General features: G+C 50.3%; 1 protein-coding gene across 2 annotated transcripts in view; it reads right to left on the bottom strand.

The window, feature by feature from the left end:
- Positions 1–12234, bottom strand: part of TAF7 (TATA-box binding protein associated factor 7) — a 34098-nt gene extending 21864 nt beyond the window's left edge. For both annotated transcript variants that reach the window (XM_089685514.1, XM_089685515.1), the window contains exons 1-3: positions 12082–12234; positions 5516–5558; positions 2959–3032 (exon numbers count right to left, since the gene is read on the bottom strand). In XM_089685514.1, coding sequence (XP_089541640.1) covers positions 2959–3032; positions 5516–5528 — 87 coding nt within the window. In that variant the 5' untranslated portion in view covers positions 5529–5558; positions 12082–12234. The remainder of the gene's footprint in view (positions 1–2958; positions 3033–5515; positions 5559–12081) is intronic.
- Between the last annotated feature and the right edge of the window lie 539 nt (positions 12235–12773).

Genomic DNA, 12773 nt, shown 5'->3' with positions numbered 1-12773 from the left:
TTTCAATTCAGCTTGCAGATGGCCATACACATTTCAATCAGACAACACCTGAACTATGTACACGGCTCAAAAAATATGAAAGGCAGACTTTGTAATCCGAGTGACACTCCTGGGATATGGATCTGGTCAGGTAAGTCGCAGAGGGGGGTGGTAATCAGTTTCAGCTGCTTTGGTGTTCGTGAAATTAACGGTTTCCCGACCGCCCTATTGTAGAAATACTGCTACAGGGCTGCGCTAAATCATGTATATATGTGATTTTTCATTTCTGGGTAGGGGACGAGCACGCTGCCCTACCCACCCCGCCGTTGGTGGCTACAGCTGTCGGACACCGGGTCCCAGCCGGAGATTCTGCGCCGGCACCCGGCGATCGCCGAGGAACAGTGAAAGGGGAGAGGTCTGTATGTAAACAACACAGATCAAACCCCTGTCAGCTCCGACATGCTGCATTGGATCTGAGGTGTGAAGATGAAGGAATTGGGGTGATCCAAGGTGTGAAGGTGCAGGATTTGGGGAGATCCGAGGTGTGAAGGTGCAGGAATTGGGGAGATCCGAAGAGTGAAGGTGCAGGAATCGGGGTGATCCGAAGAGTGAAGGTGCAGGAATCGGGGTGATCCGAAGAGTGAAGGTGCAGGAATCGGGGTGATCCGAAGAGTGAAGGTGCAGGAATTGGGGTGATCCGAGGTGTGAAGGTGCAGCAATTGGAGTGATCCGAGGTGTGAAGGTGCAGCAATTGGGGTGATCTGAGGTGTAAAGGTGCAGGAATTGGGGTTGAGGTGTGAAGGTTCAGGGATTGGGGTGATCTGAGGTGTGAAGGTGCAGGGATTGGGGTGATCTGAGGTGTGAAGGTGCAGGGATTGGGGTGATCTGAGGTGTGAAGGTGCAGCAATTGAAGTGATCTGAGGTGTGAAGGTGCAGGAATTGGGGGGATCTGAGGTGTGAAGGTGCAGGAATTGGGGGGATCTGAGGTGTGAAGGTGCAGGAATTGGGGGGATCTGAGGTGTGAAGGTGCAGGAATTGGGGGGATCTGAGGTGTGAAGGTGCAGGAATTGGGGGGATCTGAGGTGTGAAGGTGCAGGAATTGGGGGGATCTGAGGTGTGAAGGTGCAGGAATTGGGGGGATCTGAGGTGTGAAGGTGCAGGAATTGGGGGGATCTGAGGTGTGAAGGTGCAGCAATTGGAGTGATCTGTAGTGTGAAGGTGCAGGAATTGGGGTGATCCAAGGTGTGAAGGTGCAGGAATTGGGGTGATCCAAGGTGTGAAGGTGCAGCAATTGGGGTGATCCAAGGTGTGAAGGTGCAGCAATTGGAATGATCCGAGGTGTGAAGGTGCAGCAATTGGGGTGATCTGAGGTGTGAAGGTGCAGCAATTGGAATGATCTGAGGTGTGAAGGTGCAGGAATTGGGGTGATCTGAGGTGTGAAGGTGCAGCAATTGGGGTGATCTGAGGTGTGAAGGTGCAGGAATTGGAGTGATCTGTAGTGTGAAGGTGCAGGAATTGGGGTGATCTGAGGTGTGAAGGTGCAGCAATTGGGGTGATCTGAGGTGTGAAGGTGCAGCAATTGGGGTGATCTGAGGTGTAAAGGTGCAGGAATTGGGGTTGAGGTGTGAAGGTTCAGGGATTGGGGTGATCTGAGGTGTGCAGGTGCAGGGATTGGGGTGATCTGAGGTGTGAAGGTGCAGCAATTGGAGTGATCCGAGGTGTGAAGGTGCAGCAATTGGGGTGATCTGAGGTGTGAAGGTGCAGCAATTGGAGTGATCTGAGGTGTGAAGGTGCAGCAATTGGAATGATCTGAGGTGTGAAGGTGCAGCAATTGGGGTGATCTGAGGTGTGAAGATGCAGCAATTGGGGTGATCTGAGGTGTGAAGGTGCAGGAATTGGAGTGATCTGTAGTGTGAAGGTGCAGCAATTGGGGTGATCTGAGGTGTGAAGGTGCAGCAATTGGGGTGATCTGAGGTGTGAAGGTGCAGCAATTGGGGTGATCCGAGGTGTGAAGGTGCAGCAATTGGGGTGATCCGAGGTGTGAAGGTGCAGGAATTGGAGTGATCTGTAGTGTGAAGGTGCAGGAATTGGGGTGATCTGAGGTGTGAAGGTGCAGCAATTGGGGTGATCTGAGGTGTGAAGGTGCAGCAATTGGGGTGATCTGAGGTGTGAAGGTGCAGCAATTGGGGTGATCTGAGGTGTGAAGGTGCAGCAATTGGAGTGATCTGTAGTGTGAAGGTGCAGGAATTGGGGTTATCTGAGGTGTGAAGGTGCAGAAATTTGGGTGATCTGAGGTGTGAAGGTGCAGGAATTGGGGTGATCTGAGGTGTGAAGGTGCAGGAATTGGGGTGATCTGAGGTGTGAAGGTGCAGGAATTGGGGTGATCTGAGGTGTGAAGGTGCAGGAATTGGGGTGATCTGAGGTGTGAAGGTGCAGGAATTGGGGTGATCCTTCACATGGAAATTATTTTAGTAAATATAAACTGCTAAATACCTTTTCTCATCAGCAGTATAGAGCAGTCTTGTGACTTCTATCAGTGTCCAGCAGAGCACTGGTTAAAACGTGTAGGAGGAGTTTTCATTCTCCTCTCACTGTCCTATGATGCTGCATAACCCCTGACCCTCTGTCTAGACAGTGCTGATTGGCCCTGCATTGATCACATGCACTCTCCCAAGGAACAAAAAAAAAAACAAAAAAAAAACCTCTCTAGCCATACACACTAAACAGAGCATGTGCAGAGCAGCTCCTAGAGCTATCAGCAGATGGATTGGGGACAGTAGAAGAAGGGGAGAATCAGAGAAGACAGGATCAAACAGCCTTTTTACACAATGCGGAGGATTAACCCCTTACAGTGAGTATAACAAGCATGCTTTACTGCATCTACAGACCGATTTTCCTGTTGTGGGTTCGGTAACACTTTAACATAGAAATATGCTACGATCGTTCTACTATAACCATTATTATGAAGGTTCTCCATACCGGAGGAAGCCTCAGAATGTACTGACTTTCCAGTTCATGGGGAGCATCGTCCTTATTCCGCGATGCCTTCTGCTCTGTAGGAGGAAAAAAAAATAAAAAATCACTGACTACAATGTACAAAATACATCGATCTCTGTAAGAAATGATCTCTGCAAACTGAGGGCACCTAAGGCACTGCTGCCTCTGACTGCTGGTCTCACCAGATTTGCAGTGAGATTTGGTGATGTCACTACTGTGTTGCTCACTATTCTTGCTGGAGAGAAAGCTGTACCTGAGGACTTGCAGTGCAAGGATCTCCCTGCTTCCAAACCTGGTAGTCTCTGGAGATTTGGAGATGTCACTACTGTCCTGTTCTCTGTTCTCCTTGCTGGAGAGGAAGCTGTACCCAAATACCTGCAGTGCAAGGATCTCCCTTCTTTCAAACCTGGTAGTCTCTCGAAATTTGGAGATGACACTACTGTCCTGTTCTCCTTGCTGGATAGGAAGCTGTACCTAAAGACTTGCAGTGCATGATCTCCCTGCTTCCAAACCTGGTAGTCTCTGGAGATTTGGTGGTGTCACTACTGTGCAGCTCACTGTTCTCCTTGCTGGAGAGGAAGCTTTACCCAAATACCTGCAGTGCAAGGATCTCCCTGCTTCCAAACCTGGTAGTCGCTAGAGATTTGGAGATGTCACTTCTGTCCTGTTCTCCTTTCTGGAGAGGAAGCTGTACCCAAATACCTGCAGTGCAAGGATCTTCCTTCTTTCACACCTGGTAATCTCTAGAAATTTGGAGATGACACTACTGTCCTGTTCTCCTTGCTGGATAGGAAGCTGTACCTAAAGACTTGCAGTGCATGATCTCCCTGCTTCCAAACCTGGTAGTCTCTGGAGATTTGGTGGTGTCACTACTGTGCAGCTCACTGTTCTCCTTGCTGGAGAGGAAGCTTTACCCAAATACCTGCAGTGCAAGGATCTCCCTGCTTCCAAACCTGGTAGTCGCTAGAGATTTGGAGATGTCACTTCTGTCCTGTTCTCCTTTCTGGAGAGGAAGCTGTACCCAAATACCTTCAGTGCAAGGATCTTCCTTCTTTCACACCTGGTAATCTCTAGAAATTTGGAGATGACACTACTGTCCTGTTCTCCTTGCTGGATAGGAAGCCGTACCTAAAGACTTGCAGTGCATGATCTCCCTGCTTCCAAACCTGGTAGTCTCTGGAGATTTGGTGGTGTCACTACTGTGCAGCTCACTGTTCTCCTTGCTGGAGAGGAAGCTTTACCCAAATACCTGCAGTGCAAGGATCTCCCTTCTTCTAAACCTGCTAGTCTCTAGAGATTTGGAGATGTCACTACTGTCCTGTTCTCTGTTCTCCTTGCTGGAGAGGAAGCTGTACCTAAAGACTTGCAGTGCAAGGATCTCCCTGCTTCCAAACCTGGTAGTCTCTGGAGATTTGGTGGTGTCACTACTGTGCAGCTCACGGTTCTCCTTGCTGGAGAGGAAGCTGTACCCAAACACACCCGTGCGTCTCACAAGAGGTCATGCGACAAAAAAAAAAAAAGCATCTACACCGCAACACGTGTGCGTTTTCAACGCATTTCAGGCCTGGTTCACACCACGTTTGCGTTTTGCAGTGCGTTTTGCGTTTGACGTGTTTTTTAAAACTTTTTTTGACCAATTTGTTGCTGGGCAGATTAAAAACACAAAACACATTAACAACGCCACGCCTGTTTGTTTTTTTTATGCGTTTTCAATGCATTTCAGGCCTGGTTGACACCAATACAGTTTGTGTCTTGATGTGCGTTTTTGATTTTTTTTTTTTTTAAAGTGTCTTTTAGACCCTGTATGTCGCATTAAAGAGAACCCGTCACCTAAAAAAAATTTTTTTTAATTGCAAAAAATTAAAGTCACACCTAAGCTCATAACATCCCCCCCCCCCCAAAATGTTGAGGCTCCAACCCCACATATACGAATTACGTAAACGTAGAAGCGCACATCGGGGCTCAAATGCGTGAAAACAAAAATTGCGATACACGTTACATATCGCTGCGCACGCCAGAGTGAGAGCAATAATTCTAGCACCAGACCTCCTCTGTAACGCCACACCGATAACCAATAGGGGGCTTTCAAAGCGTCGTCTATAAAAAAAAAAAAACAGGGTACTGAAGTTTGTCGCCATTTCACGGGTGCGCGCAAATTTAAGGTTTGACACGTTGGGTATCTATTTACTCGGCCCGACCTCGTCTATTATATTTTACCAAAAATCTTGGTAACTTATTGTGTTTGTTTACCCTACAATTCACTTTAGTGTGTTTTTTTTTTTTTTTACTGAAATTGTGCGTTTTCTAGACTTTTGTGGTAATATCACGTGACCTAAAAAATTGGAACTACCGCTATTTTCTTCTCCAGGAGTGTCTGCTTTCAGAAAAAAATTATATCATGTTTTTTGGGGGGGGGGGGGTAATCTTCAGGCCTGAAATAATTTTTTAAACATGTAAAAAAGTAAAAACAAAAAAAAAAAATGACTGGCAGTGACAGGGTTAATCTAAAATAAAGTGCTCAATAATGAAGATACATTACTTGCAGACGTCATTTGGATTTCCCACCGATGACTTGGACTGTTCTGGAAGAAAAAAAAAAAATTAGTTTGAGTAACAAAATAACACAGCTTTCTATCCTCCCCAGCAGATCTAGGAAAACAAAAAAAACAAACAAACTCCAAAACAATAAAAATCAAATACATTCAGCAAAGATACAGCCTCCATATATTCAGCAAAGGGACATCCCAATCAAGCAAAAAGACATCCCAATGCAGCAAAGAGACACTCCCATTTATTAAAAGAGACATCCCAATCCAGCAGACATCCCCATACATCCAACAAAGAGACATCCCCATATATTCAGAAAAAAAAAAACATCCCAATTAGGCATCCCCATATATTCAGCAAAGATACAGCCTCCATATATTCAGCAGAGGCATCCCAATCCAGCAGAGACACCCCCATATATTCAAAGAGACTTAATCCATCAGACACATCCCCATATATTCAAAGACACATCCCAATACAGCAAAGAGGCATCCACATATATTCAAAGAGACATCCCAATCCAGCAGAGACATTACCGTATATTCAGCAAAGAAATATCCATATCTAGCAAAGATACATTTCCATATATTCAGAGACATCTCCATATATCCAGCAAAGAGACATTCATATCCAACAAAGAGACATACCCATTTATTTAGCAAAGAGACAGCCCCATATATTCAAAGAGAGAGCCCATTAAATTGGTTGCGTGACTCAATAAAAAAAAGTCGCGTGACTCAAACAAAAAAGGCCACGTGACTCAAACAAAAAAGGCCACGTGACTCAAACAAAAAAGGCCACGTGACTCAAACAAAAAAGGCCACGTGACCTTTTTTTTTTTTTTTTTTATTGAGTCACGCAACTTTTTTTTGAGCAGGGGCAGACTGACCATTTGGAAACTCGGGTTCTGCCCGAGGGCCCAATGTCAGTAGGGGGCCCCATGAGGTGCCCCTGGTACCTTTTTCATAGGCTTTTTTGAGTTTGGGCAAGGACACAGGGGCCCCATGATCCCCTATTGCCCGGGGGCCCCATCAGTTGTCAGTCCGCATCTGTTTTTGAGTCATGTGTTTTTGATGCATTTTGCATTTTTAATCTGCCCAGCCAAAAATTGGAAACAAAAAATAAATAAAAAAAAAAACGCAAAATGCAACAAAACGCAAAAAAAAAAAAAAAGTAAAAAAAACGTGTGTATAAAAGCAAAACGCAGTGCAAAAAGGACAAAATGCAAACTGCATTGGTGTGAACAAGGGCTGAAATGCATGGAAAACGCATGGAAAAACACGTGTTATGTTTTTGATGCATTTTTAATCTGCCCAGCAAAAATGAAAAAAAAAACAAAAAAACCAAAACGCACCAAAAAAGCGTCAAAAACACCCACGCAAAACACTGCAAAACGGACAAAACACAAACTGCACTGGTATGAATCAAGCCTGAAATGCATTGAAAATGCAGCAAAAACGCATCAAAAATGCATGTGCTGCATTTTTGATGCATTTTGCAGTGTTAGTCCAGCCACAAGTTGGGAAAAAAAAACATTTAAAAAGCGTAAAAACGCAAGCTGTATTTGTGTGAACCACAAAAAAACACAAAATGCATCAAAAATGCCCGTGCAAAACAGACAAAACGCAACCTGCATGTGTAGGAACCAGGCCTGAAATGCATTGAAAACACACGAAAAATGCACACCAATGATGGGACACTATTCCTCCCACTGACACCAATGATGGGGCACTATTCCTCCCACTGATACCAATGATGGGGCACTATTCCTCCCACTGACACCAATGATGGGGCACTATTCCTCCCACTGACACCAATGATGGGGCACTATTCCTCCCACTGACACCAATGATGGGGCACTATTCCTCCCACTGACACCAATGATGGGGCACTATTCCTCCCACTGACACCAATGATGGGGCACTATTCCTCCCACTGACACCAATGATGGGGCACTATTCCTCCCACTGACACCAATGATGGGGCACTATTCCTCCCACTGACACCAATGATGGGGCACTATTCCTCCCACTGACACCAATGATGGGGCACTACTCCTCCCACTGACACCAATGATGGGGCGCTACTCCTCCCACTGATACCAACGATGGGGCACTATTCCTTCCACTGACACCAATGATGGGGCACTATTCCTCCCTCTGATACCAATGATGGAGCACTATTCCTCCCACTGACACCAATGATGGGACACTATTTCTCCCACTGACACCAATGATGGAGCACTATTCCTCCCACTGACACCAATGATGGGACACTATTCCTCCCACTGACACCAATGATGGGGCACTATTCCTCCCACTGACACCAATGATGGGGCACTATTCCTCCCACTGACACCAATGATGGGGCACTATTCCTCCCACTGATACCAATGATGGGGCACTATTCCTCCCACTGACACCAATGATGGGGCACTATTCCTCCCACTGACACCAATGATGGGGCACTATTCCTCCCACTGACACCAATGATGGGACACTATTCCTCCCACTGATACCAATGATGGGGCACTATTCCTCTCACTGACACCAATGATGTGATACTATTCCTCCCACTGACACCAATGATGGGGCACTATTCCTCCCACTGACACCAATGATGGGGCACTATTCCTCCCACTGATACCAATGATGGGGCACTATTCCTCCCACCAGTGTACTTTGAATTTTTTTAATCAGTCAACTTGTTGCTGGGCAGATTAAAACCGCATGCTTTTTTTTATGCGTTTTGTGATTTTTGACCTGCTTTTTGTTGCATTCAACATTTTTTAACCACCTGCTGTTGTATATAAATGGACAGGAGCGCCGTACACAGTGGAACACCAATCGTCGTACGGGAACTCTCTGCGAGGCCAATCAGTGATCACATGAAGAGTAGTAAGCAAGATGTCACTTCTGACATCATTGCTTACTACGTGTGAAATCTGTGAATGATCACTGAGGTCACATGGTACAGGGCTATTCACAACAGCCTTGTACCATGTGACAAGCTGTGAACAATCACAGCTCTCACAGTATTTCTCAATGGCTGCAAGAATGCAGACAGAGAGAAATATAAATGATTGCTTTTACATCCTATATGGGTGTAAAAGCAATCAGTGTAAAAAATAAATAAATCTTCATCACCCCCCACAAGTAGTACCATGGTGACACTGTACTGCTAGGGTGACAGTATGTAAAAAAACAAAACAAATAATAATATAAAAAATAAAATACAAATGTAAAAAAAAAATATTTTTTAAAAATTATAATTTTTGGTTATAAAATAATTTGGTTTATTTTTTTTTTTTTTTTACTAAAAAGATAACTGAATAAATTTTGGCCAAGATTTATGATGAAAGATTATTTGCAAAATTTTATAACAAAAACACTTTTTTTTTTAAAAATGTTTGGACATTTTCATTTACATAGCAAAAAAATATAAATCCCAGCGGTAAATAAATACCACCAGAATAAAGTTTTATTTGTCTCAAAAAAAATGCTAAACAATTCATATGGGTACAGTGTTGCATGACCGCGCAATTGTTATTCAAAGTGTGATAGCGCTGAAAGCTGACAATTGGCCTGGACAGGAAGGGGGGGGGGGAAAGCGTCCGGACCGGAAGGGGGGGGGGGGGGGAAGCGTCCGGACCGGAAGGGGGGGGGGAAGCGTCCGGACCGGAAGGGGGGGGGGGGAAGCGTCCGGACCGGAAGGGGGGGGGGGAAAGCGTCCGGACCGGAAGGGGGGGGGGGAAAGCGTCCGGACCGGAAGGGGGGGGGGGGGAAGCGTCCGGACCGGAAGGGGGGGGGGAAAAGCGTCCGGACCGGAAGGGGGGGGGGAAAAGCGTCCGGACCGGAAGGGGGGGGGGAAAAGCGTCCGGACCGGAAGGGGGGGGGGAAAAGCGTCCGGACCGGAAGGGGGGGGGGAAAAGCGTCCGGACCGGAAGGGGGGGGGGAAAAGCGTCCGGACCGGAAGGGGGGGGGGGGAAAAGCGTCCGGACCGGAAGGGGGGGGGGAAAAGCGTCCGGACCGGAAGGGGGGGGGGGAAAAGCGTCCGGACCGGAAGGGGGGGGGAAGCGTCCGGACCGGAAGGGGGGGGGAAGCGTCCGGACCGGAAGGGGGGGGGGGGGAAGCGTCCGGACCGGAAGGGGGGGGGAAAAGCGTCCGGACCGGAAGGGGGGGGGGAAAGCGTCCGGACCGGAAGGGGGGGGGGGAAAGCGTCCGGACCGGAAGGGGGGGGGGGGGAAGCGTCCGGACCGGAAGGGGGGGGGGGGGAAAGCGTCCGGACCGGAAGGGGGGGGGGGGGGGGAAGCGTCCGGACCGGAAGGGGGGGGGGGAAAGCGTCCGGACCGGAAGGGGGGGGGGGGGGAAAGCGTCCGGACCGGAAGGGGGGGGGGGGGAAAGCGTCCGGACCGGAAGGGGGGGGGGGGGAAAGCGTCCGGACCGGAAGGGGGGGGGGGAAGCGTCCGGACCGGAAGGGGGGGGGGGAAGCGTCCGGACCGGAAGGGGGGGGGGAAAGCGTCCGGACCGGAAGGGGGGGGGGAAAGCGTCCGGACCGGAAGGGGGGGGGGAGCGTCCGGACCGGAAGGGGGGGGGGAAGCGTCCGGACCGGAAGGGGGGGGGGGAAAGCGTCCGGACCGGAAGGGGGGGGGGGGAAAGCGTCCGGACCGGAAGGGGGGGGGGGGAAAGCGTCCGGACCGGAAGGGGGGGGGGGGAAAGCGTCCGGACCGGAAGGGGGGGGGGGGGGGGAAAGCGTCCGGACCGGAAGGGGGGGGGAAAGCGTCCGGACAGGAAGGGGGGGGGAAAGCGTCCGGAAGGGGGGGGGAGAAAGCGTCCGGACCGGAAGGGGTGGGTGAAAGCGTCCGGACCGGAAGGGGGGGGGGGAAAGCGTCCGGACCGGAAGGGGGGGGGAAAGCGTCCGGACAGGAAGGGGGGGGGAAAGCGTCCGGAAGGGGGGGGGGGGGGAAAGCGTCTGGAAGGGGGGGGGGGGGGGGAGAAAGCGTCCGGACCGGAAGGGGTGGGTGAAAGCGTCCGGACAGGAAGGGGGGGAAAGCGCCCGGACTGGAAGGGGGGGAAAGCGCCCGGACTGGAAGGGGGGGGGAAAAGCGCCCGGACTGGAAGGGGGGGGGGGAAGCGCCCGGACTGGAAGGGGGGGGGAAAGCGCCCGGACTGGAAGGGGGGGGGAAGCGCCCGGACTGGAAGGGGGGGGGGGGGGAGTGTCCAGACAGGGGGGGGGGGGGAGTGTCCAGACAGGAAGGGGGGGAAAGCGCCCGGACTGGAAGGGGGGGGAAAGCGTCCGGACCGGAAGGGGTGGGTGAAAGCGTCCGGACCGGAAGGGGGGGAAAGCGCCCGGACTGGAAGGGGGGGGGGGGAAAGCGCCCGGACTGGAAGGGGGGGGGGGGGAAAGCGCCCGGACTGGAAGGGGGGGGGGGGAAAGCGCCCGGACTGGAAGGGGGGGGGGGAAAGCGCCCGGACTGGAAGGGGGGGGGGGGAAGCGCCTGGACTGGAAGGGGGGGGGGGGGGGAGTGTCCAGACAGGAAGGGGGGGAAAGCGCCCGGACTGGAAGGGGGGGGGGGGGAAGCGCCCAGACTGGAAGGGGGGGGGAAGCGCCCAGACTGGAAGGGGGGGGGAAGCGCCCAGACTGGAAGGGGGGGGGGAAGCGCCCGGACTGGAAGGGGGGGGGGGAAAGCGCCCGGACTGGAAGGGGGGGGGGAAAGCGCCCGGACTGGAAGGGGGGGGGGGGAAAGCGCCCGGACTGGAAGGGGGGGGGGGGGGGAGTGTCCAGACAGGAAGGGGGGGAAAGCGCCCGGACTGGAAGGGGTTAAATTCTCTTTTTAACCAGCTTGTTGCTGGGCAGATTAAAAACACAAAACGCATCAAAAACACAACACACGTACATTTTTAATGTTTTTTTCGATGCATTTCAGGCCTGGTTCACACCTATGCAGTCACGTTTTTGATGCTTTTTGCTTTTCTTGGGGGGGGGGGGTGGGGGGCCAACTTGTTGCTGGGCAGATCAAAAACGCTTTAAAAACACGTCGGAAACGCACTCCACTCGTTTTCTGCAGAGTCTCCTTTGACGTCTATTGAAAGACGAAACGTTTTGCGTTTGCACAAGTCCCCGCCGCTTCCCAAACTCGCAGCATCTCAAGTCCATAATAAATGGATCGTAGCGCGTTTCTGCAAAAAAGCCTTAAAAACCGCACCGGGCCTCAATGGGGGGGGAGTTGTGTTTTTTGGTGAAGTTTTTTTTTTTAAACTCGCCACACACAATATACACCAAAACTGCGGCAAGTGGGATTTTTACCACCGCGAGGGAAGCGCAGCAAAGCAGCGTGAAGACAGGCGTTGAATTTAAAGGGACGCGTTTTTACAGCGCTTTTTTTTTAAAAAAATGCAAAAACGGCGCAGTCTATTGGCCACAAAGGCGCTAATGCTCATTATTATATATAATTACTCAGAAAAGTGACTGACCCTCAATGTATACATATATATCTATATAAACAACCTCCCACGTGACCCCAGGGTCCCCCGCCCACTTCCTGTACACAGGACTTACCGGCTCCGCTCTCTTTCCCGGTCTCCAAAGGGCTCAGTCGGTCTTCGGGGGTCTCACCCTCCCTCAGTCGGTTTTCTCTGCTGTACACAGATCTCCGAGTAGCAAAACCACGCGAGAGTTCAGCAGCCAATGAAACCGCTGACTAACACAAAATGGCGGCCGGAGCCCTTGATAGGGTACACCTGTTATTCTCGCACCCGGAAGTCCAAGATGTGTCCTCAATCCTAGGTTTCGGCGGCCATCTTGCCGGAGCCTGTGTTCCTGTTTGGGCTGTTAACTCTTTGTAGTCAAGAAGGAACATGGGGTTCTTCCCTTCCACACAGCCTGACAGAGACTCCTTTAGGGGGGGGCTGTTATATCAATAGTTTTGTGGTAGGAACAGTCAATAAAAGTTAAAAGTAGAACTTAAAAATCAAAAAAATTTTTTTTTAAATTTTGGATACATTAAGGGAGGGTTACAACCCCCAGTAGATGAGAGGAAGAAGAGGGAGTCTTTGGTTGCCACCACAACTAGTGTCCCCATCACTTCCTGTCCCATAGCCAAAATAGGAAGTGAGATGAAATCCCTCCAAAGTGAGGGAATCCCAAAAAAAAAGTGTGTCCCCACTGGAAGGTTTCTCTTCACTTCCTGTCCCGTAGCCAAAACAGGACGTGAGAAGAAATCCCTCCAAAGTGAGGGAATCCCAAAAAGA

The sequence above is a fragment of the Staurois parvus genome, unplaced genomic scaffold, assembly GCF_062004578.1.
Source record: "Staurois parvus isolate SC_StPar_1 unplaced genomic scaffold, SC_StPar_1.0 ptg000377l, whole genome shotgun sequence".
NCBI classification, from domain to species: Eukaryota; Metazoa; Chordata; class Amphibia; order Anura; family Ranidae; genus Staurois; species Staurois parvus.
The sequence above is the reverse complement of the archived record's forward strand: the minus strand, read 5'-3'. Positions and strand labels throughout refer to the sequence as shown.